At 35.5% G+C, this 26,278-nt stretch overlaps 1 protein-coding gene across 1 annotated transcript; it reads left to right on the plus strand.

Annotated features, from left to right (window-relative positions):
* The first annotated feature begins 3,128 nt into the window (after positions 1 to 3,128).
* On the plus strand, positions 3,129 to 3,987 carry LOC131030225 (protein GLUTAMINE DUMPER 5). The gene has a single exon (XM_057960953.1). It carries the CDS (start codon positions 3,201 to 3,203, stop codon positions 3,531 to 3,533), a length of 333 nt encoding a protein of 110 aa, XP_057816936.1. The 5' UTR covers positions 3,129 to 3,200; the 3' UTR covers positions 3,534 to 3,987.
* The last annotated feature ends 22,291 nt before the right edge of the window (positions 3,988 to 26,278 follow it).

A 26,278-nucleotide genomic window follows, 5' to 3' on the forward strand; every position in this document is an offset into this window, starting at 1 on the left:
CTAAATGCAGTGTCATAAATTGTATCCCTATATAAAATTCACACTCAGTTTGGACTTACTTTGTTGGTTGAGCCTCACTCTCTTGAATCATACCTAGTTGTGCTCAACCCATGACCATTTGTGGAAGCTCAACATTTTCCTCTATTCACTAACATTGATTTCAGCCCAAATTGCTAGGACTATGGTGCCTAGTGGCATAGACCTCCTAGACTATGGGGCCTAGCACCCTAGTCTAGCCATTTGGGCCCCAAATTTTAAATTAAAATGGTTGGCTTTGCAAGTAGTCGGAAAGTACTCCCTGATGTTAGCCTTCTTCAAAAACTAATCCCAAAAAGGTGTAAGCTATGTATAAATAAAACTCCCTCCCTCATTTGTACTATGATCTCTATTGTTTGAAGTCTTCATTTCCTATCACTCTAATTGAGCATTCAATCAAGCATGTTCAAGGAAATTGAGGAGAAATATAAAAACAACCATTCAATAAAATTCAAGTTTAGTAATCATGATCAAGTTATGTCTTCCTCCATGATGAAGACATGAAGTAAAACCTATCAATCAACAATAATATTTGTGTGACACTTCAAGCGAAGGTGTTCTACATCAAATGTATTATTTGACAATTCAAGTATTTCCTTTAAGTTTTTCAATCTTTTCTGTACTAGGGACAAGTTCTCTTTCATCCAACATTGTTATATTGTAGGTGGAAACAACAACACAAGATTTGACATAGGCAAGCTCCTATAAAACACAACATTTTTCCCTTTTATTTGTGTAGGTTACAGATCTGGCAACCAAACGTTGTAGAATTATGTAGAGCAGACATAGACACATAGTCCTAGATTTTAAATAGGAAAAAACCATAGGTCTATGCGAATTTGCACTCTTTATTGACATTTATTTGTTGAATTTTGGAGGGAATAATCTATAGAGCATGTTGATATGAAATCCAAAGTTTAGTTGATAGACTCACATCTAGGTCTAAGGCACCTAGCACACTTGATGAGAACTTTTAGCTCTAGGTTTTAGTAACATATCTAAGAGTTAAGACAAGATGTCTTATGTTCATAGTTATGATAGTGGACTCTTGGATATGGTGATGGAGTTTAGGCTTGATTTGGTTTGCCTAGTGTGATGTGGATTGTAGGTTTAGGAATTCCCTCATCCCATCCTAGTGCAGTTTGTGAGAGGATGTGGTCATGATATGTGTCAATTATTGTCAAGGAGTTATCTTTCCCCTCTCCCTTCTATTGTTTCATCACAATGAGTTTTTTCATTGTGAGCCTTCCATTGTGGTAACCTTGCTTGTGCAATCATGTGGTCTTGAGTAGGTGTTTGTATGTGTCATAGTCTCTCTTATGACACTTGTGTCTTATCCTTGGTGTTGAATTTGTTAAGTTTACCAGGAATGTTTCATAAAAAAATTATTTCATGTTTTCTTGGCTTGTTTCCTTGTAGATTCTTTGGTGGAGCGTTACATCTATAGTTTCATGTATGGCTTGATTTAACCCCACACTTACTAAAAAATATCCATAACCACTTTTTATGTGTAAAGGGAATGGATATGATGAGGGAAGATGTCACGTCCATTCTAAAGTTACCTTAGATGATAATTTATTGCAAGGATCAATTCCTCGGATTATTAAGGTGATTTTTGTAGTTAATTTTATAGATCCTTTTATCTTTCTACACACAGATTTAAATAATAGTTAGTGGGTGATATAAATACAACTATTTGAGACAATATATTTATAATTTTTAGCATGTTAATCTTTATTGGATGAAGTTTTTAAGAATAAAAGTTGGATGTTATTGATATTGGGATTATTAACTTTTTTCTTATTTGAGGTTAAGAAGATAATATTGGGATTCCATAACTTTCTGAGATGCTATAGAAGTGCACCATATTCCATGAACAAACTCATCGCTGACAATAAGCCTAGGGGATGGTGTCAGTTTTTTCCAAGTCTGAAATGTCATTCACACAATTAGGGCTACTCTATGCTGCCTCCTTTTTTAACACAGCTGGGCTCAGGTGTCACATGGTAAAACTTCTAAATCATCTTGGTGATCATACAAGTTCTCCTTTTCAGAGGTGGGATACCCTTCCTGCTGCTGTTCAAAACAACTGCTATACTTTTCCAACATAATGCTTTGGAAATGAATTAGATAAACTAAAAGTGAACGCTCTTTAATGAACAGGAGAAAGTTGTACTAGTTGAAGCATAAAATTCTAAAATACACGTCAACGGGAGTATTCCATTGGGAAATAGGTTCAACATCCTAAGTGCCTATCTATAATCTAAGTACATTAGTATCAAATAGCCGGGCAACACATACTTTTAAATGGAAACATAGATCAAGAAACAAGCATAGAACAGCTAAGACAATGCAGGTGGGGGCAAATGTGCTAGCTAGTAAACAATTATATCTTCAATTGTTTAAAGACCTGGTGAATGGTGTCCTTGGCTGAAAAGAGGTTTCATCGTATGATTAAAGCATGGAATGTACTTTCGGTTATGTTGTTAAGTCACTTAGGAATAAGTTATGCTTTTTCTTTTCCCAGACTGACGCTCTTTCAATCCTAGGACAACCCCACTAATAGTGTTTGAACAGCTCTACAAGAAAGAGATACCAATTCCGGCCATAGCTTTTTCCAAACCAACCCTTGAAATTTTCTTTGAATTCTAGGGCAACCCCACCAATAGGTTTTGAACAGCACTAGAGATAAGAGATATGAGATCAGGCTGTACACACGAGCATCTTATGAGAACATTAATGCTTTGAAAAATGCCTGCCATAGGTCATGAACACCCACTAAGCTTGAAAACCCATGACGGATGTCAGTCTCAGGCTTCCTATTCTTCATGCTCACGAGAGAGTAGTGGAGAAGGACAAAAGTGGGACGCGGGGAAATGAAAGGGATTAATGGGTGGACGACCTTGCTTACACGATTTTCCGCATCAACAGCAGAATAGCATCTTTCACGCTTAATGCCTGGCACCTTTTCTCAACTAGAACCCACAGGTTTGGCCCACCTGTTGGCATCACATTCCTTTTCTTAAGATGCTTCATTTCTAGATATAATCTTTTCGTTAACCTAAACACTAGAATAGGTCAGGAGCATGAACTTCAAGTTCATTATATATCTGGGGTTCTATGATTATCCTGGGCTCTTGCAGCAAGAAGCATTGAATTAAGTCATGGTGGTCGTTATGGTTCTGCAGGCTGAAGCTGAATTTACGTCCAGTAGTGCACCCAATAATGCCAGTCTAGAAGAATGGAAATCACCAGTTCCTTATCTCCTTGGTGGAATTGGTGCTATGATTGGTCTGATTGCTTTGGCTTTGTTGATTCTCGCTTGTTCATATTTTAAATCTCCTGGTCATGGACAAGGAGGTGCTAATCAAGTTTTGTGTAGGGATGAGATTCATGCATCTGGTGATTATGGGGAGGAAAAGGTTATGGTGATAATGGCCGGGGAAGAGAAGCCAACTTTTCTTGCTAAACCTGTAATGGTGGAAGTTCCAACCTGATATATTCAACCAGATATTCAACTACTGTAAAATAACACGGATGGTGCTTGATCATCCTTATGAGTGGTTTTTGTAATGTTGTGTGTTTATTATGGTTATGGATCTAATACACAAGGGTTTTGTTTACGTTGAATTTTTGTAAATTTCAGAAGGTTTCTGCCAATTTTTAGATGCAGCTGTGAACAAGTGGAGGCAAGATCCATGGAGACTCATATGATCTGTAAATTTGTCGCTAATGGAAGGTTTATTGAGAATCTGTCTACATACATACTACCATGAATTAAGGTAAAGCATCCTCCGTATACTCCATGATGTATGGCAAAGCTGTATATCTCATCATTAAAACTACCTACCCTATGTTTGGTGTTTTACAGCTGCCCAATCTAACAAATTGTGCCTCTTGAACAACTGTATTATATTATTCTATACCAAACTACTGCATGTCCTCTGTTTTTATAAGCGGATTCACATATTTCAAAAATGGCATATTTGGAATTTGAGATATTTCAAAAATGGCATATTTGGAATTTGAGAGGTGTTCATTGGCTTGTAGGTTAAATTTGTTTGAATTGGTGTCAAGATCATCATATTAAAAGACATACCTTAGGACCTCATCATTGATCATTGATTCTTGAGCATTCAAACTATATATCATTTTTTTTAAAGAAAAATTAATACATTGTAGATCCTAGGTTTATATAATCATTGGAAGAGAAAACATTGCAATGAATTATTAACAAGGATTTGATTATGACTAAAGCAAATGAAATAATCTGGTTCTAGCACGATAAACTTCGAAATGTGTTTTTCAACAATTTATATCATATTTAAGATATCTAGTATAGGCACTAAAGAATTGTAAGTTTTATCTATACTTGAGATATAATCTTTGATTTTGAATTGAATTTCATATTTAAAAGTTGCATTCACTAATGTAATTATGTCTAGAATTAGTTTTAGTCAATCATAAGTTTTTACACATCACTCAAGTATATTTTTATACAAAATCTCCATTAGGCTTAATTAAGAAGAGAAAGATCCAAGTAAAAGGACACACACATTTTTATCTCTTTCCTTTTCTATTAAATATAATTTGTAATTAAATTATTATGTGTTAGATCTGTATTAATATGTAGTAGGAAATTAGAGAACTTATTTACACCACTAGGTTCCTTGATTACCATATCTTGCTTTATAGATTTGATGCTTGAACAATAATTTATGCTAGTGTCACCCATCTACCATCTAGTGCAACCAATATTTATATCAAAATGCACAAGCACTTAAAAACACACGATAGATGTCTCCTTGCCGCAAAGGGTATCCCAAACTTAGGTCCCCACTCCTCTTGTTTGTTGTTCTCAACCAATACAAAACTCATAGTATTGGTGATCAAAATCATCTCCCCAAATACTAGAAGAAAAAATCAAATATGAATCTTAGAGTGTATTAATTGGGGACAAATGAGCTTGATTCATCATTAAATAGAGGATGCTTAAGGACCAACACAAGATTTAGGAGACTATACAAAATATTTTTCATCTTTTACTAAGCCTAGTAGAGTAATTTATATACTATCTAGTGTGTTTATACTAATCCTACTATTTTATTATTTTTCAAACATCTAAACTTCCAACTATTGAGGTTTAATAATAGAATGAACCATTTTATTATCATAGTCATAATAAACTCTACCAAGATTAAATGTACTCTCTTTGATAATGTTCTAGTCTTAATATATTTAGAATAGATGTTTTGAACCATATTAATGTTGATATTTCTTCCATTTCTCTTACAAATATTTCTATTAGGTTTTTTAGTAACATTTGTCAATAAAAATTAGAACAATTCTTCAAAGATGTCTTTTTCTCTTTCCTACTTGCTCCTCTTAGGGACACCGCTCTCTACTACAAATCTATCTTGGCTTGATTTGGTAGTGGATCTTTTGTCTGCTAAAGGGGTTTTATCTTAGCTTGATGCTAGTCCTACTATTTTTATGACTAGGGCTCCATTTGTGGGGGCTTCTATGCTTGTTTCTTTTGCTCTAGTTCATTCTCCTTGGATCCTCTTGCTCCAGTTTGGGTGCTTCATATTTATATTTTTTTAGGAAAATATTGCTTGCTACTTTTGGTGCTAAGATCACTGCTTTTGGGAAAATAAAGGGCTTTGTTAATTTAGTACCCTCTACTACTACTCCGATGATTTCTCTTGGGAAAGAAATGCTAGACTGTGAGGAATATTTTTTCAAGGATTGCTTAATCTACCATTTTTTTGGTTTTTGCCTTCTCTTCCTAATTTACACAACTAGGTTTAGAAGGTTTGGTTTCCTCTGGTTGATGGTAAAATAGAGCTTTATCCTTCAACTAGAATCTTTTTGTGGTATGCTTTTATTCTAAAGATTATCAGCAGGTTGTGCTTGATGATGGGCCTTGGAAGTGGGATTTTCAACCCCTCTTGGTGTGACCATGGATTTCTTCTTTCAACACTTTGAAAGATTTGGCTTCCTATGTGGGTAAGATTACCTTATCTTCTCTTTCATTTTTAGTGTGATGAATCCTATGAGGCTATTGTTAACTCATTAGGAAGGTTTTTGAAGGTGGACCTTGTGATTAGAGCCTTTTGGAACACATCTTTTTCCCACATTCTAGTCGAAGTGGACATTTCAAAATATTTTCTTGGATAATTCATTCTACGAGTCAATGATAGATTTTGGTGTTAGTCAATACACTATGAGGGGATTCCATTTTGTTGCAAGCATTATTTTGCTACTAGACATTTGGCTTTTGAGTGCTCCTAGAATGCTCAGAAGTAGTCTTCCTCAACCTAGTAGAAGAATGTTGTTTGTGACCACCTTATCATTTTCACTGATGTTACTTGTGTGGACAATGTTGTTTTTGAGGATTTTGATCCACCCACTCCTATTTCCTCTCCTCCTTGTCCTAGGTGGTCTCTTGCTTCAACATTTTTTGATCCTGTACATATTGATTTTCCTATAGGAACCATTTTTTATGATAAAATTTGTGGTGTTGTATCTATTGCCTTTCTAGTTGATGTTGTCAATAATGTATTTGATAAAGATAAACGGGTTTTACATGGACCCAAAACCAAAAGTTTTACAAAAGTCGGCCATCAGCCAAACAAACATAAACCAATAGCAAAATAGGGGAGCACCCTAGAACAGTCACGAAAGCAAAAGTGACGCAGACAACAAAATAAAACAAAAGAAAAAAACTCAATTAAGAGAGTGCACTAGCTCCTTGTTCTTCTAGATGGAAATCTTGTTGATTTCCTCCAATTCCTCCATAATGAATCTAGACGTACCCTTATTGCTGCTCCTACTTCTAGTTTTGGAACTAGGACTAGTAATTTGGTGGTCTCTAGCAGCCATATCTTCACCTCCAAGATCTTTCTCTGGTTCACTATGAAAGGATTTGTATTCCGCAAGTATGACATTAATCTTTTCGAGTCCCTCTATATTGTTGTTCATGACTTCTTTGCTTATGTCAACCAAGTTCTTGAGGTTTTTCTTTATCTCCACCATAGACTATTCCACCTTTTCAATTCTTTGTTCGTGATTGCATTTCATCACCTCGACATCCTAGGAGAGCTTTTGGGTCATAATCATGAGTTTCTTAGATTTGTTGAGCTTAGCGGAGGCAGTGAAGATATAAATAATCTCTTTAACCCCCACTTTGAGGGTATCAATTTCACGCTCCACCCACTTCCAGCAGCTCTCCTCGCTTCCGGTAGCTTCCATCATGAGGTTCATCAGATTACCAGTCCTCTATATCCCATTGTTCTCTTCTTTGGCCATGGTCCCCTATTTTTATTTTAGGACGTTGATTGGAATGTCCATTTTAATTTCCTGATCCGAATTCTTCTGACCATAGTCCTTAGTTGCAAGCTTCTTCTTTTTAGAAAGGGACTCGGCCTTATAAATCAGTTCACTAGTGGATTTATATCTGTTGGCCGCCCATCTGGGAGGATTCTTACTCCTAAACATCCCAAGGGTGATCATCATCTCCCCTTCTTCTACAAGCTTATAATCAAGGTCATCAAAAGGAATGGCACTAGTAATTATAATGTTGTCAATAATGTTGTGTTTACTTCTACTAGTATTTATAATTCTACTACTTCAACTAGTAATGTTGTTACACATAATTTTTTGTCATTTCTATTGGTAATGTTGGTGTCCTTGATGTTGTTGATCCACCTTTGTCTTTGAATAAAAGTTGTTCTAATTTTAATATTTGATCTACCAGGACTATTTTCCAACATAAGAAGAAGCATCTGACAAACAAATCGTCATAGGTTAGGAAGGCTAATAAGCAATCTCAAATATTTGTTTCAAAATAAGTTGTAATTTGTTTTGGATCTAACTTTGTTATTTGTTTGGTTTCCCTATTATGTTATCTCCATGATTGATATTGTCCTATTTTTTTTTTTGTTGGTAAGTGCTAGATATATAATGGGTTGGGGCCCTTTCCCGCTTAATCAAAAATATTTGTCACCGTAAATTTTTCTATCAAGTAAGCCCTTGTCACATTACCACATTTGTTTATGAAATATTACAAGTTAAATTTCATATAATCTCATCTTGGTCAAGCCATAGATTCATGCTATGGATGTATTTATGTCTGCCCTACATTAATTTATTGAATTGATCGATAGTTATATAATATTCACAAAAACTATATAATCTAGATCTTGTATTATATTACTAATAAATGGATCTTGACCATCACAATTTTTTTTTGCATATTTTATTACTAGTAACTTCATACCCTCTTTTTATCTACAAACAACTTATGTCATCATCATCTATTGTTGATGATGCAAAATTTCATTCTTCCTTAAATACTAATGTTCTTCTCGACGACTATTGGGTATCCTTGTATTTCACTCCCTCTTTTATAGAAGAGTGCAATATTGATCTCTCTAACTTTGACATCACAAATTATATTTTATGTCTTCTACATGTAACATTGTAATTCTTCTAATTATCATTCTTACTCTTTTAAGTCATGTGATTACACCACATATCAAAAACACTACTATCAAGAAACCTTAGGCCATGAGGAATAAGGTATGATGACCCTCTTAGAACATACATCACATCTCTCTTGTACAATCCTTGAGTAATTTAACCTCCTTACCCCTCTAAATATTTATATAGTAACATCATTGATGTAGCTAATTTTTAGTGTATATGTTGATATGTCATTGTATCATCATAATAATGGATTCTATTTTTGTCTCAATACACATGTATAATTTGGTGAATCCATCATTTAATTTGATGATTATGATGTATCTTGTGAGTTTTGTATAAATCTTCCAAACCATTCCTAATTATAAATGTTGGGGTACCCTCTTAGTTGTGGATACTATAAATTTTTTAATGGATCTTGCTATCCTAAAAAGGCTATTAAGATTTGCAAATTTCTCTCATTGGTATAATATCTTTTACATTCTTTTCCTTGACATATTTTCTTGGAAAAATAAAGATATTCCTCACAGTGACTCCAAGGTTTTGGTCCATCACATATTTTAATGACATAATTCACAACTTGTAAAATAAAAAATTCAAAAAATAAATCATAAGAAAATCCACATGGTATGAGATAGAAGAGTAAAAATATTCCTAAAGCTAGCTTTATCTACCCCATTGAATATTCACTTTGAATTCAAAAAATTATTTCTAAATGACAAAATATAATGGATACCTTTATATTTGTATTGACTTTCATAATCTCAATAAATCTTCTCTAGAGGATAATTTCCCATTTCCCAACATTAATATGATTGTTGACTTGATTTTACACAATGTTATTTCTCTTATGGAGGGATTATTTGGTTACAACCAAATTCTTATTAATAATCCCCTTAACTAATACAAAATGGATTTTAAAATTCCATGGGGGTATTTTGTTACATTTTAGTGTTAATACCTAGTGTTCAACATACCAATAGGCAATAACCTTCACATTCCAGAAATTTACCCATGTCATTTCTTAAAGATTATATTGATGAATTTTTTCTTAAATTTTTGTTCTTTACCAAGACCATATTTTAATGTTCTTCTTATTTTCTAATTTCCTCATCTATACAATGCACAATTAAGCCATCAAACTATATCTTTATTTTTTATAGTAGAAAGCTTACTGGGTTTATCATGTCTCAAATTCATAGTAGGGTTGACACTAAAAATATAGATCATAATGTCTATTAGAGAATCAAATATTTGAATGAAATAAAATAACCTTATACTAGTGTAGACACCTATATTTGATGATCATTATCCTTTGATCAAAATCATTTCTTTATTCCTCTATCCTTTTAAGTGAATTAATTTATTTAATTTAAACATATATTTACTTAAATAAATCTCCATGTTTATTTAATTAAGTCCCCATCTCCCCTTTCTTCCAATTTTAAATTAAAATTAATCCAAAAAATCCTATTTTCCCTCATCCACATGCATCCTAATCCTAATCCTAATCTCCACCTAACCCAATTTGCTAAGCATATGCACACACTTGATCCTTGATTAAGTAACTCCTCCCATTACAACTAGAACATGGGCTTCTTACACAAGAATATGGGATTTTTGCCTCAAGTACAAAAAGGAATTTTTAAATTTCTTTTTTTCCCTCTTTTCATCCTCGACCCGTCATCTTCATCAAGAAATATCAACCATTCATTTAATCTCATCAAAAAAACATATATATCAAACCCTTAACTATTTTTACAAATATCTCAACCATTTCACATTTGATCATTCTTATGTTATGAAATTATTGAGTTAGCACACATCCAAGCAGACATCTTGGGAAAATCTACATGCAATATGATGTTCAATATAGTTTCATTTCATTAAACTATATGCTATTTGACCTCTTTTTAGCCTAATCTTGATTGTTGCTTTGATTTGTGATTTTGAGTGTTGTTCTTGTTGCTTGCATTCCTTTTGAGATCTTATTTCATTGCATACAAATAGTGAAATAAAATAATGCACAATAGGATATCCATCATATAAAATTGTGAGTGTGTACAAATGAACAATGTGATCCTTATATATGTTGGAAACATGGTTGTTGTTGCACTAAAAGATTGACTTGTTAATTCTCGATACAACCGTGTGACACATAGAATCCATGGGAGGTCATTAAGCCATGTTGCAAACCTGATGCTTGTGTTGCACAAAACATGGAGACCAAGGGCATACACCTTGCAACAATCCCCCCCAACACAAGCAGGGGGATTTAACTCGTGACTAAGCTCTGATACTACTTATTGGAAACACGGTTGTTGTTGCAACAAAAGATCGACCTGTTAATGCCCGATAGAACCACGTGACACATAGAATTCATGAGAGGTAGTTAAGCCATGTCACCAACCCATTGCTTGTGTTGCACAACACAAGGAGACCAAAGGCACACACCTTGCAATAGTATATAGAGGAAAGGTAGATGAGGTAGGAAAGTAGGTATAAATAATTGACTATAAGTGTGTGGATGTACTACGTCTCTCAAAATATGAGTACATGTGTCTCAACCACATGATATGAGACATAAAAAGGATTTAAGTGGATACTTAACCATTTTGATTATTACTCTCTTTGGTAGGCTAAAAGATAGCTAGTTTGATAATGGCATTATTTACAACAATTCCTCTCTTAAATGCAATTCAAGGTGTGATGTATGCAAAGATGATGAGTCCTATCTATTTGATGAAGGGTACTCCCTTTATAAATCCAAATACACAACAACAATAGAGATATAATTAGAAAATGCAAGAAATAAAAACATGACTTCTATTATCTCAATGAAATTAATTACAACTTTTAGAAAGTAACATGCTACAACCACATGGGCATTCCAATTACAATTATTTGTAAGCTAGAGCCACAATCTGCACTATTGGAATTATCATTTGTAACCCTCATTCACTCCTTAACATAGCACCTATAACCACCTTAGAATTTTTTGGAAAGTTTAACTTTTCCCCTTTTGGTGCCCAGTGGTCCACAATTTCATTTTTCCCACCTGGTTGAAATTTCATTGAAACTTGATTTTTGGTGGCACAACTTCCGGGAGCCATAACTTTTAAGTCAGCATCCAATTTGATATTATAATGTATCCTTCAAAATCTCATGAAGAAATCTACTATAAAAAAATACATCAAATATTTATTTGGCTAGGTTCCAAACCTTTTCAGGACCTTTAAGGTTTTCAATTTTGATTTTTAAGCTTCATTTGAGAAATTGCTTGGGACAAAAACCTTGATATCTTCCAAACTAATCAAGATATTGATACAATTTTTTCACCAATCATCTTATTTTTCAATTTCGCTCCTTGGGTCAAGTTTTTATGTCCATACAGTCTAAAGTAAGAAAAAGCCTTGAAAACAACATGTGACTTTTTTGGCTATTTTTTGTTTCCACACATCCTATATAGTCCATCAAACCTAATGGGTCCCACAAAACTAAGGAGAGACGAGAAAACAAAGGAACATACAAAATTTCTTTTTTTGGGTGAGGCAAGATTGCTTCTACACCCTATATGCTCCTACATGATATTCTAAAGTACTTGACTATAGGAGGCTTGCCATTCCATGTTTCATAAGGTGTCTTTGTGTGATTTACTCTGATTTGTACCATATTAAGTAGATAATTGCATTCTGCATAGCTTATTTCTAGTATACATTAGGTGGGTTACAATCCTTCAACATAGTTCTAGCCATTTCTACAATAGTTCTATTCTTCCTTTCAACTACATTCTATTGAGGAGTCCTTAGAGCATAAAAATGCCTCCCAATATCATGTTCTTCACAAAAATTGATAAATTCATTTGATGTAAACTCTCCTCCTCTATCAGATCTTAAACATTTGATTCTACCTTCTATTTGATTCTCAACCATTGGCTTGAATACTTTAAATATAACAAATATTAAGTTTCCACAATCCATATGTTTGGAATCAAATTCTTATGGATTATATTGTGTGAAGATTTTTGACATCAACATTTCGAATCACTCTGTGTGATTGCTAGATCACGAAGTGTGAGATCTGAAATGTTGATGTCAAAAATCTACATATAATATAATCCAAATGCATTTGATTCCTACTTTAAATCTATCTAATGCTTCAAACTTTTCTCTGAATAAAGTAACCCAAGTCATTTTAGAGTAATCATCAATAAGTGACATAAAATACCTTTCTCCTCTTAGTATCCTTATCCTTGTAGGTCCACACATCCATATGAATTAATTCTAAATCCTGCAAGGTTGTATACTCCCTATTTATAAATTTTATTTTTGTTTACTTTCCCAACTAACATTCCCTACACATAGTATCTACAGTTTTGACAATCTTAGGTAAATCCCTCACAATGTGATTAAATATAATCTTCACCATATTATCAAAATTGATATATACAATTCTTTTGTGCCACAACCAATATTTAGTGCTTTGTGTTAACAAACAACTACCTCCACTATTATCCATTACACAGTAGACATTGTCATTAGTCATAGTACCTTCTTCAATCAATCTTCTGAAGCTTCCTTTTCTAATTTCACATCTAGACCCCAAACATTTGACCTTATATCCTTTGCTACACATCTGACTTACACTGAATAGGTTATGTCTCAGACCTTTAACATAATATATATACATCATCAATTTTGTGCTTACCATTAATAAAGATGCTTCCTTTTCCACAAATAGCTGTAACTTCCTCTCCTACAAACTTAACTAATCCACCATCATATTTATCAAGGTTGATAGACTTGTCTCTATCACTAGTCATATGGTTTGAACATCCGAAGTCAATGATGCATGCCTTTGGTTCCACTTTTGCATGTACTATAGTCTTCACATTTGCAGATCTCTCATTGTCTTCTACACCATCTCAACTTCTAAAGTTTCCATCATTCTTTTATTCTACAATTAGGAACAAATATTCTTCATTTGAGTCATTGTCATCTTCTTTTTAGATTGAAAAAAAAATTCTCTTTTTCTTGTCTTTGTCATCGTTTTTTATATCCCTGTTATTTCCTCTATAGTTATCTTTTCCTTTTTTATCATCATTTGGTCTTCCATCATAATCTTCTTTATACATACATCTAGAAGCATAATTACCTATTCTTCCATAATTGAAATATTATAGGGATAACTTACCTTTCTACTCACCAGTTCCTCTCCTCAATATTATTACAAACTTTGCTTCAATCTCATCCAAGTATTTATTCTCTTCTAGTTCTTCTTCAGGATTCTTTGTGTCTTTGAATGTAGCTTAAGGTTCCTTTCCTTTTTGATATCATCAAATTTAGCAATCTCAAAGGTAGCAAGAAGCTTGAGGGGCTAATTCACAATGTACTTATTCATGTCATGGATTTCCTCATAGAATACCTCTTCAATTTATGGATTTTGGGTAATGTTTCCATTATCTTCCTTACAACTTCACTCTCTTCTATATATCCACCAACACTTATAAGAGAATTTGCAATTTGATTTACTCAATGAATATAGCCTTCAATATTTTCATCATCAAACATTCTCACATTATCAAAATTGTTTTTTAAATTTGTAATATTGACTTGCTTTGTCTTCTCATAACCTTCAAATACACTCTTCAACTTATCCCAAATTTTGCTGGTTGACTTGGCCCCCACGACTTTGCTAAACACAACATCATTCAAGAAAGTGACAATTTCAACTATAGCCTCTACATTATTCTTATATACTTTGATTTCATGTGGAGTTGTAAGACCATTCTACTGAGCAATATAATTCTTCTTAATACTTCCCCAATTTTTAGCCGACATAGTAGCCAAATGATATTCCATCATTTATCTCCAATAGGCATAGTTTGTGCCAAAAATCTTTGGAGCCTTGAATGTGTAGTCTTGTACCATCCTAGACCTTCCTCAAGTAGTTAATCTTCTTAAGAGGAACCTTTCTCTAATACCAATTGTTGAACATAACATAAGACTAAGAGGGGAGGTGAATCAATTTGGACCTCAAAAGTACTTAATTCATAATATTCAAACTTTAAGCAATGACATATAATCAATTTTTCATAAATATATCATGAAAGCATAAAACATAACAAACACATGAACACCAGATTTGCATGGAAAACCCAGGTAGGGAAAAACGATGGTAAGAATCAAAATCACAATATAAATATAATATGTTACAATGTTGCCTCCAGAACCCACTACTCTTGAAAGGACTTATAGAACTAAGGAGCACAACCTTAGCGAAAGATACAAATGACTTGCAAAGTCGAAACACATTGTTTTAGGGCAAGATACATAAAGCTACCAAGAGACTCACTATCTTCAAGTAGAGAAAAGAATAGTTGAATTTGAATGAAAAAATCCTCCTAATCATGAAATTATCCTTGAACCAATGTTTCAAGCGATCAATATCATAGAAAACTCATTTGACTTCAAACACAATATTTGAAAAACCATCACACTGAAGATATCATCATTAAATCTCTTCACAATAGTCTTTCGAACATCTCCAATACTAAATCTTCTTGGAAATGACTCGCACTCTTTTCACATCAGTTCACACACATTCCACACCCTCACTCTTACATTTACTCTCCTTTATATACAAAATTGTGTTACAAGCTATGGTTGTCATTGCAGCAAAAGATCGACCCGTCAATGCTCGATACAATCACTAGAATTATAGAATCCACAGGAGGTTGTTAAACCTTTTCGCGAATCCCCACGAAGGATGTTGACCCACTGCCAACAATCCCCCTCCTAGTGTCACTCATCGCGACCTACGTGATTCGAACCTGTGACCAACCTCTGATACCACTTGTTACAAGATAGGGTTTCTATTGCACCAAAAGATCGACCTGTCAATGTTCGATACAACCACTAGACTTATAGAATCCATAGGAGGCTGTTAAACCATCTAGCGAATCCCTACAAGGGATGCTGGCCCACTGTCAACAAATTGATCATCAAAATCCTTAACTAGGTCAACCACAAATAGAATAAATAATCTAGCATAAATTTGGTAACCTGAACCAATAACAACTATTGTGTTTGACTCTAGGAGATAAAGAGGACATAAAAACATCATAACATATCCCTTTCAAATTATTCCAATAAACCACACACATTAATACATTTTCCAAAGTTGGTATCAAATGAAACATGTAGATAAGCATTAAAGCACATTATCTAGTCAACCAGAAAAAAAATCTCCAATGCCACCATAGTGAGACCCAACAAACTAGCCATACTCATCCTCGAAAGAAAACCTAGAGAAAAAGAGTATAATTCAAGTAAGATACAACATCAAAGTACGTCAGAAACTAGACTAGATGACAACATCAAACTCAAAACATCATAACTCCACTTGTCAGTTAAATTATGACTTGAAAAATGAACTGGAACAATACACAAACCACATGATAAAACCCTCTAGATCACAACACTTTAATTGACATATCCAAAAACCACTAATAATTATTTGGACTTGTTATGGTAGACAACCTTACTAGAAAAAACATCAACAACCAACTTTGCCAACTGAGAAATAGTGAACCTACAAATCTGATAGTGCAATATACACAGAACATAGACATTGTATTTAGAACCATAGCACAGAATCTTCACATACTAGAGGAATTCAAGGCATTTTGAAGGAACATACTCAATCCACTAAAGATAGAAAGAAAGAATACCAATACAGAGAAATGTTACATGCACACAATAAGCATACACATAACATAATATGTACGAGGAAAACACACTATAGGGAAAAACCTCGGTGAGAAGAGAGGCTAGGGTCTACTACCCTAATCCAGCCTCATAATGAAAATGGAATACAATTTTATGGGCACCAACCTAAAGGAACACCAATCCCTGATTTTATGGGCACCTACCCAAAGGAGCTACGACCCTTCATATGAGCACCCACTTAAACGATATACAACAAAAGAGATTTAAGTAACTAAAAATGTATCATGTTACAAATGAGTTTTTGTAACACTTTGAGCTCTTTGCACCTGAGAATACTTCAATTTTCTTTGATTCTATTACTTTCTACATTGTCTCATCCAATTGTCTACAAAGTCTCCAAATGATATCTTTATCTAGATTTTGATGGGCTCACTATCTCAGTATATTCTAGGTCTACCTTTGTCTTCGTCTATCTTCAGATACTCGCTCTATGCATATTACTTCTTCTCTCTACAATTTGTTTTAGATTTATCTCTATCTATCTTTGTCCACCCCACATGTGTTTTTCCATGTATATATTTGTAGACTCTTCTTTCTTGATTTAAAAAATTTCCTCCTTCTATGGATTACAAATCTTCTCAAGCCACTAATAGATTTGATCTTTCCTCTACCCTATAATCTATCAGTTATCATTATTAAATACATATCTGCCTTCTTTAGTAACTCACTATGTGATTTTTGATTTGACACAGAAATACCACATTTAGTATTCACAACTTTTCATAAGATTTGGTAACGTTTCAATCAAGAAATCCATTTCAAATAGAAAATGATATTTGGTCTTTGTTCCATGTACATAGAGTGTGAAAAAATTTCAAAATGGTCAAAGAGACCTAAGGAATGTCTTTTTGAAATGCTCCAGTTGACCAATGAGGTGACACCAAAAACAACTCTTCCGAAAAAAATTCTAAGACTTGTTGATGGAGATAAACACTTTTCTTACCTTTCTAATCAACATTCCTACTGGACCATCGAAGTGACAATAAACCCTTCTCCTCATTGATAGTAATTTTCCTCGATGGGGATGCTCGCGTCACTTACCTCCACAAGAGTACACATAGTCATAGTTGTATCTGTTGATTGATGAGACTTAAACACCGCCTCATTGATGTGCTCATGTCCCCTAATGATTCTTCGCTAACTTTACACATATAACATCATACTTTGTCAAAGAGACTTCCCAACATCGCTCTTTGATGAGATGATGTCTCATCAATAAACACTTTGGTTTATCTTCTCAGCATCTTTTGTGAGCTCTTATACTGTGTCAAAGAGATAGACAATCTCTCTTTGACAAGGTCATGTCTCATCGATATTAACTAAATTTGCACATCCTGATCAACACCACTTAATTGAATTTGAGGCTATGGATTTAATATTTACAAGCAACTTTTACTAGTCACGCAATAATGTGAGGGTTTTTGGTCATTGATTTGACTTGATTTAGACACTCTTTAGATATCCCTCATATATGAAGTATCCTGACAGAGCTAACTCTGCAAGGCCGCAATAATGTTGCCTATCAAATTGAAGTGACTTCGCTGGATCGGTGAGATGAATTTGAACTCTCACCAATGTCACCAACTCTTATTGATGGCTCTTGTCTAACCTGTGACTAGTGTGACATTGCAACACTCTCCTTAATATTTCTATGCTTCCCTAATATATATCACCAAATTCTATTGACAACCCCCATGATTGATGTGAATTCACCATATCAGTGAGAGGATTCTAATACTCTCATCAATAGCATTATCTCTCATTAAAAAATAATGCTACATCCAAATCTGAGTGATAAAATATGTCAGATATTGCTCACTTTAACAATATGTGCTAGTCTATATACAGACCCAAAACTGCCTCCAAATGATGAATGTAGGATAAAAGGCCAAAACAGTCACCTACATAGTCTACACCTCCTATGAATGACTTTTTTGTTCTTCCCAAAAGAACTCATCAATTTTGTATCATTCAACCTCATGGCATCTTAAAGAATTCTTTGTTTCTCCGTTAAAATGCATCCAACAATGTGACACACTTCTCTTACATTCTCAGTCAAGCTTCATATTTTTCTATGAATTTATCATGATGTTGCTCACCTTTGTCCTATGATCAAAGAATCATGTTGACATCAATGACAATTCAATGCCATTAATCTGCCCCTTTAGCATTGATGTCAACATATTTCTTTGTCTGTGATAGTAATGTAGTGAAGTTTAGTGAATTAGTTTGTACAGGGTAGTCAACATGATGAAGATCAGAGTTTGTAGATTAAAGGGTTTGTAGATGGTTGTATATAGTTGATTTAGTTTAATTTTTAGAGGTTCGTGTGAAGATTTGATTAATTTATGGGTATCTATGTTGTGGCTAGTTTTTCAGTTGTTTAGTGGTGATAGAGAGAAAATATTTTGATCTGCATTGGTTCACGTTCTAATATCTTGTTCTATGAATTTGGAGATATGTTTGAGACGTTGGTGTATATCCTCAATTCAAGTAGTTCATAATTTGGAGGTCTGCAAGTGATTTTTCAAGGTCGAAAGTATTGTAGTTAGTGTTCTTGAGGTCTAGGATGAAGATACCGGTGATTCTAGTGATTTGAGTTTGTGTGAATATTTCTTGTTAGGATAATTGGTGAACAACTAAGGGGGGGGGGGGGGGGGGGGTTTATCAGTTATTAACAGATTATAACATTTAATCCACATTACAATCTTAAACCAGAGCACATAAATATTCAAATACTAGTAAAGCAAAAACATATGTCGGTAGACATAGATATCGGTAAACAATGCAACTCAACAATTAAACAAATAATCAATGCAAAGTAACCATAACAAATAACACCAAGATATGTGGAAAACCCAAAAAGGGAAAAAGCACGGTGGGAAGCCTACCCACACTCAGATGATACTTCTACAGAAAGTATGTGATACAATGAGGGGCGTGCATTGTTGGTATTTTTGATGATTATGTTGTGATTGTCATTGATGGACACACACTTGTATTGAGATCCCCTCTATATGTATGAGCTTGTGCTCAACCGGTATTTGTTGCAACCGGTATGTTGTATACTAGTCTCTAGAATAGTGATTTTGCAGAATGTGTTTCCCAGTCTGAAGCGGCATGTCAACCCCAAGCGGTTCACAGATCACAAGTGGTACGAGGGAGCAAAGTGGCACAACACATTCTTACCAGTCTTCATTTGTGACAAACCGGCAACCGATATGTTGTATGAACTGGTAATACTCTGTGATGAGTTACCAACCGAAATTTTGTGATGAGTTACCAATCCACTGATTGTTTGACGGTGTCGACACATTGAAGGTGATTCTTGTGTCATGTTACTAAGTATGTCCAGATTCATTGAACCTAGGAAATTGTAATGTAATCCTATTGGACCGACATGAAATCAAATTCCTTTAAAAGGACATCATGTCTAGGGTTTTAAGTTGTTGAAAGGGCTAATGTTGAGCTAGGGTTTGAGGTGGAAGTTGAGTTGTTGTGAGAATGATCTTATTTGAGAAGATCAAGTTGTAACTATGAGAGAGAAAGATAAGACTGAAGTAATGCTGGAATGCATTAGCTGTGAGCAATACTGGATCTAACCAAGAAGTTTGTGCTATTAGATAGATCAAACACTTGTTGATTACTCACATCTTTGACAAGTCTGTAGCCCTTAACCGGGTAGGCCTCAAAGCCTTTGTAAAATCCTCTAACAAGGTGGTGCACACATGTGAATCTAAAATCCTCTAACAAGGTAGTCTTTAATTGGACTTATGTCCTAGCAGAGATTGAGATTCCTAACAGGATCTATTCTGGTGAAGAACATTGTAAGACCTTAACCAGTCTAGTTTCTATTCTGCAGATAGTGACTTGTGAGTTCCATCTCACCGTGGTTTTTCCTAGTTGGGTTTCCATGTCAAATATCCTGTGTTATGGTTGTATTGCTTTTGTGGGTGAATGCTTTATTCGCATTTTGGTTTGTATGTGTGGTAACCGGTTTGATTGTCAGACTGCTTTACCGGTTTATCTTTAGACTGTGTAAGTGTTTTTATGCAGTAGTTTTGGCATACTAATTCACCCCCCCCTCTTAGTATTCATCAATTGGTATGAGAGCCTACCTTTGTATAAGTTTAACCACTTGGAAAGAGATATGGGCGAATACACCTTGAGGGAACTTACTCAATGGCTCACTAAGTCTGAGCAAGCCTATGATGATCTTATAGTCAAATACAAGGCATCTCAAGCAAAAAGAAGAGAACATGTAGAGAGGTTGATGAAACTATCTGAAAGTAGTTCTGAAGATGAAGCTAACATGGAAGCCATGATTACTGAAGTGAATAAGCTGAATGATTCAAACTCCAATCTGAGAAAGGAGTTGGAAGGACTGACTATTCGATTTAGTCAAGAGCTTGAAAACCGGAGAAAAGTGGAAGATCTGGTAAAGGACAGAGATCATGAGATCTCCAAGTTGAAACATGAGATTAGTGCACTAACTACTCACCTTCATGAGAGCAGAATGGAAAAAGAAGACATGCAAGGAGAACTGAACATTTCCATCTCTGAAAATGCAAGTCTTATGGAGACAAACTCTGCTATTTCCAAAGAACTCTTTGAGTCAAAGGAAATACTTGCTAAGTTTGGCAAAAGTACAGTCAAGCTAGAGCAAAAGCTTGAGTCATCTAGACTGGTAAAGAATACTAATGGTCTTGGTTTTTCTGGACATGAGGAAGGAGAATCCTCAGGAACAAATGCTGAAGCATCAAATAAGAAACCGACACTCAAAGGAAAAGGTAAGCAAAAATTCAAACCTATTTGTTTTAACTGTCTTAAAGAAGGACACACTGTCAATGTATGTAGGAGCAAAGCCTACAATAATTTTCCTTATTTTATCAACAATTTACCTAGATCCAATAAGTTCAATGGTCATTGTTATGCATGCAACAAGTTTGGGCATAGAGCATTTGAATGTAGGTCTGTAATGGATAACACTAAAAGATATCCTCAGAGGACTCAAGGAACTAGTCTTGAACCTTTTATGAACCAGAACCATAACCAGTTTAATGTCTTCAATCATCAGTTAAGAAGCGGTGGTCATCAAGTGGCAACCGAATGGAGAGAAAGTTGTATGATCTATCATGGTCATGGTCACACTATTGCAACATGTAGAAGGAAGAATGGAGACATGTACAATGGACCTTGGAGAGCACCTGGACTTGTTTGCTATCACTGCAACAAACTGGATCACATTGCAAGATTCTACAGAAATAGAAAAAGTATATCTAATGATATACCGGTCACTCAGGAAGGAGAAGTAGATGTTGAAAAAGTTCAAGGAGACATGAAGAAAACATGGAAGAAGAAACCAATATTGTCGGAAGAGGAACCAGTTTCTACACCTAGTGTGGAAATATTAGAACTGGCAAACTAAGCCTCAAAGGCTTAGGGGGAGCAAATGGCGAAATTCTTTTGAACCCCCGATTGACACTGGTAAAAGACCTTAACCAGTATGTTATACTCGTTGCTTGGCAGAAGACTGAAAATGGTAAAAAGGCAAATTAGGGTTTACGCCCTAATAGAGGAGCATTAATGTTATATCTATTTTTGAGTGAAGAAAAGTTTTCAAGTGCAGAGCGAAGAAAAGGAGATTTGAGCTTACATTTCAAGAAATTGGATAACCTTGAAAGAGATTCAAATCTAGTTTGCAAGTGGTAGTGGAGAACTCAAAGCGGTGATTTGGCATCCGACGGAGAGTGAAGTGAAGTAGAATCAGGAAGCCCTAAATTCGTGTTTGAAAGGTATTTTTCATGTTCTTGAAATACTCTTCAATGGCTTCCGCATCTCATACTAGTTCAAGTACATCCATTGAGTCAGAAAGTTTCATTCAGAGGAAGTCCAAGTATAATGCTTTATCACAAGTTCCAGCTGGAGTCATAGTCAAAGAAGGAATTTTAGATTATATTGATTGCAAAATAGAAGACCTAGGGTCTTTAGCCATTCATACTTAGTTAGGTCTATTTTGCAGAAAGGACAAAATGATCAAACCAGAATTTAGTGTCATAGAGAAGAAGAAATTCCACAATGCTGTATATTTCCTGGAAGGCTTCACAGAGGATCACATCAAGATCATCTTGAGCAGAGTCTATGGTGACAAGACGTACCTGGAGAGGACACATGATATCACACCTCAGGCAATTCATGTAGTCACTGATTTCTGCAACACAGGGGAAGTGCCAGCCCTGATAAAAGTGAGCAAAATGGAAATGACCAAGCTCACCAGTTTGAAAAGTGATTCATGAGGCATGACAGTCAATCCTATCAAGGATGATCTGGTGAAATACGCATGCATGGTGATTGGATACAGAACATTCTCAGCCAACAGGATTAATTTTGTATCTGCTACAACGGTAAATGCCGCTTACTGAATGATAAAAGAGGATGCATCTTTTGACTTATGCACCGGCATGTAGAGGCAACTCCTGCTAAATCTCAAGGCAATCAAGCAGGACAACTCACTGAGGTTTAAGTTTGGACAACTACTAGTAGGGTTGTTCTTTTATTTCCAAGGCTACTTTCCAGGTGTAGGAGATGTCCAGTGGTCACCTAACCAACTGGTAGCCAAGCAGATAAAGGAAAGCGTGCAAGCCATTAGAACCGGCTACCCTAAGATACTGAACAAATACTTTGATGAGTTCAAAAGAAAGATGAGTTAGAGGGTAAGAATCTCAAGTGACATAGTGAAGAAATATGAAGATGACATCTGTTTCATTATTCAGGTGGACAAATGTCTAATGGAGGCTGTTGAGCCTAGAATGGAGGAAGTGGAGCCTATGGGCTATGAGGTCATGTTTGACATGCTGGAAGGGTATGCTTCAACCCTTATTGCCTCACCTCTTGATCCAAAGGCTAAGAGGACCGGAACCTACTTGGAGAGGATTGCACTAGTTGAAGAACCATCGGTGAAGAAGGGAAAAGAACTGGCAGCTAAGAAAGCTAAGGCAGTGCCTACAGCATCGGCACCAACTACCACTGCGACTCCACGAGTGACCAAGCGGTCACCGGCAAAGAAGAAACCGGAGGTAACACCGGCAAAAGTCTTCAAAAGAAAGAGGAAGACTAAGGCAAATGAACCGGACTCCGAAGAAACCGAGTCTGATGAACAGCCAAAGAAGGCTAGACAGACCAAGAAGATGAAGAAGAATGAACTGGCAGCATCCGCATCAGTAAATATAGATATCTCCTCTTACAACCCTTTGACACATTGTCAAAGAACAGTAAAGAATATTAGGAGAAAGTTACTTCATGATTTAATAGATTATTATGATGAATTCAATAGTGAAGAAAAATATGAAGTATTGCAGGAGATCATTCTTTATTTATGTAAAAATGACTGGTCACCATCAAAGATTAAATCTTAGACACTGGATTCATTATTTAAAGCATTGGATAATAAATGGCGCATTGCCATTGAGAAGGAACAAGAGATTAGGGAGAAAGTTTTTGCATAGTACTTCCCCGAACTCTCAAATTCAGAATTGTTTGATGCCCTGGATCAAAATAAAGGTCTCTTCTTCACAAGGAGAAGAAGACTCTGGTTGTTGGAGGGGAGAGTTGATGATGTAGAAAAAGATACACATCAGTACATGGCTCATGCTATCAACTCTCACAAAGCATGAATGGCCAACCTACAAGGGGAAAAGGAACTGGCTATTTCTAAACCAGATGAGGTTTTTGATGAGGAAGGAAACCTGGTGGAAGAACCAATCGACACCATAGATGTCGATGCCCTGGATGTAGAAGGTGTCACTCAGGACATACCTTCTGAGGGAATTGAATAGGGGCAACAAGGCGATCAGGATGGTGAACAAGTTGTGGACACACAGCAAGTGGCAAAAGAACAGGAAGAGAAAAGGAAGAAGGATGAAGATGAGAAACAGAGAAAAGAGGAAGAGGAGAAATAGAAAGATGAAGAAAAGAAGAAGCAAGAAGATGACTGGAAAAAGAAAGAAGAAGAAGATAAGGAAGAAAAGAGAAAGAAGGAAGAAGAGGAGAAGAAAAAGAAGGAAGAGGAAGAGAAAAAGAAGAAGGAAGCAGAGGAGAAGAAGAAGAAGGAAGAGGAAGAACATAACAAGAAGGAAGTGGAAGAGAAGGAGAAGAAGGAAGAGGAGGAACAAAAAAAGAAGGTAGAAGCAGAGTAGAAGTAGAAAGAAGAAGAAGACAAGAAGAAGATGGAAGAGGAAGAGAAGAAATAAAGAGAGGAGAAAGAAAAGGAAGAGAAGGAGAAGAAAAAGAAGGAAGAAGCAGAAAAGACCATTGAAGCAATGAAGACCACATAGATGGAAACTCCTAAGGTAACCGATAGCCAGGCCAAACCGGCTACTATCTCGAGCCCCATTAATCTCCAATCTGCAAGTGATTCTGAGCTTATGCAGAGCATCAAGATTGACCAAGAGCGCCTTGAAGGCATTCAAAGGAAAAGAGAACAAGATATTATTTAGGTGGCTGTAGACACACTTACTGGTTTAATCCTCGGTACTAATCTTCCTGACACTGAATCATCACTAGCACAACTCAAACTTCTATGTACTATAGTGGATGATCAGGTACAGAGTCTAGAAGAAGCAACAGAGGCCAATGTAAAGAAAGAGAACTAAAAGGCTCTTAATGTTGCTCTAGTGAGGAAGTTGAATGAGCTTAGGACTGAATTGCTAAAGGATCAAAAGGACATAAGGAATGCCTTGGATGAGGGAAACTTGCTACTCAACAAAATCTGTCAACCTCATTTGTTTTATGATGATGTGCTAGCCAAGAAGCAATAGCTTCAAATGGACTTACAATCCTACTTGGGCACATTCAAGACTCTTTACAACTCCTTTGTAGCATATAGGCAAACCATTCACCAGTTCCAGAGCCAGTCAGCCAAGATGGAGCAAGAGATCAGCACAAGGTCTAGGGATTTGCAGGAGCTTCAACTGGTATTACTTCCATGACTGTAAATTCTTTAGAAGTGTTATCTGAACCTAGATGCCTTGATAGTCACACAAGAACTGAGCATAATAGATGCCATGGAGGAACAGGTATCACAGATGTAGACAGAGAAGGAAGTGGTAACCTCCCTACTTGAGTCCGGGTCCCTTTCCATGAAACAATTTTTGCAGGACTATAAAGCCATTTTTGACAAGTATCATTCATTATTGTCATAAACTCTTTTATATATATATGGAGACAGGTTTTTCAGCGGCACTTTGTCATTGTTGGCAAAGGGGGAGAAGTATATCTAGTTTTTGGTTTTAAAATTTTGAAATTTTGATATATGAGGGGAGAAGTATATCAGAGGGAGAAGTATCTATTTTGAAATCTTGATATATGTTGTGCTATATATTACATGCTCTGATGATTATGCTCTGAATGCAAAATTACTATACACTCTATTGATTAAGGGATAGTGTATATGCTTAGGGGGAGCAATTTTGTTAATGGCCAGTTTTTGTTGTAAAACACTTAGATGTCACAATTTTACTTTCCTAAGTGATGCCATCAATGCCAAAGGGGGAGATTGTTGGTATTTTTGATGATTATGTTGTGATTGGCATTGATGGACACACAATTGTATTGAGATCCCCTTTATATGTATGAGCTTGTGCTCAACCGGTATTTGTTGCAACCGGTATGTTGTATACTAGTCTCTAGACTAGTGATTTTGCAGAATGTGTTTCCCGATCTGAAGTAGCATGTCGACCCCAAGAGGTTCACAGATCACAAGTAGTACGAGGGAGAAAAGTGGCACAACACATTCTTACCAGTCTTCATTTGTGACAAACCGGCAACCAGTATTTTGTATGAACTGGTAATACTCTATGATGAGTTACCAACCGACATTTTGTGATGAGTTACCAATCCACCGATTGTTTGACGGTGCCAACACATTGACGGTGATTCTTGTGTCGTGTTACTAAGTATGTCTAGAT

The sequence above is a fragment of the Cryptomeria japonica genome, chromosome 9 (assembly GCF_030272615.1).
Source record: "Cryptomeria japonica chromosome 9, Sugi_1.0, whole genome shotgun sequence".
Lineage (NCBI taxonomy): Eukaryota > Viridiplantae > Streptophyta > Pinopsida > Cupressales > Cupressaceae > Cryptomeria > Cryptomeria japonica.

Coding starts and splice junctions, on each gene's coding strand:
- LOC131030225 (XM_057960953.1), top strand. CDS start 3,201: ATGGTGGTCGTTATGGTTCTGCAGGCTGAAGCTGAATTTACGTCCAGT.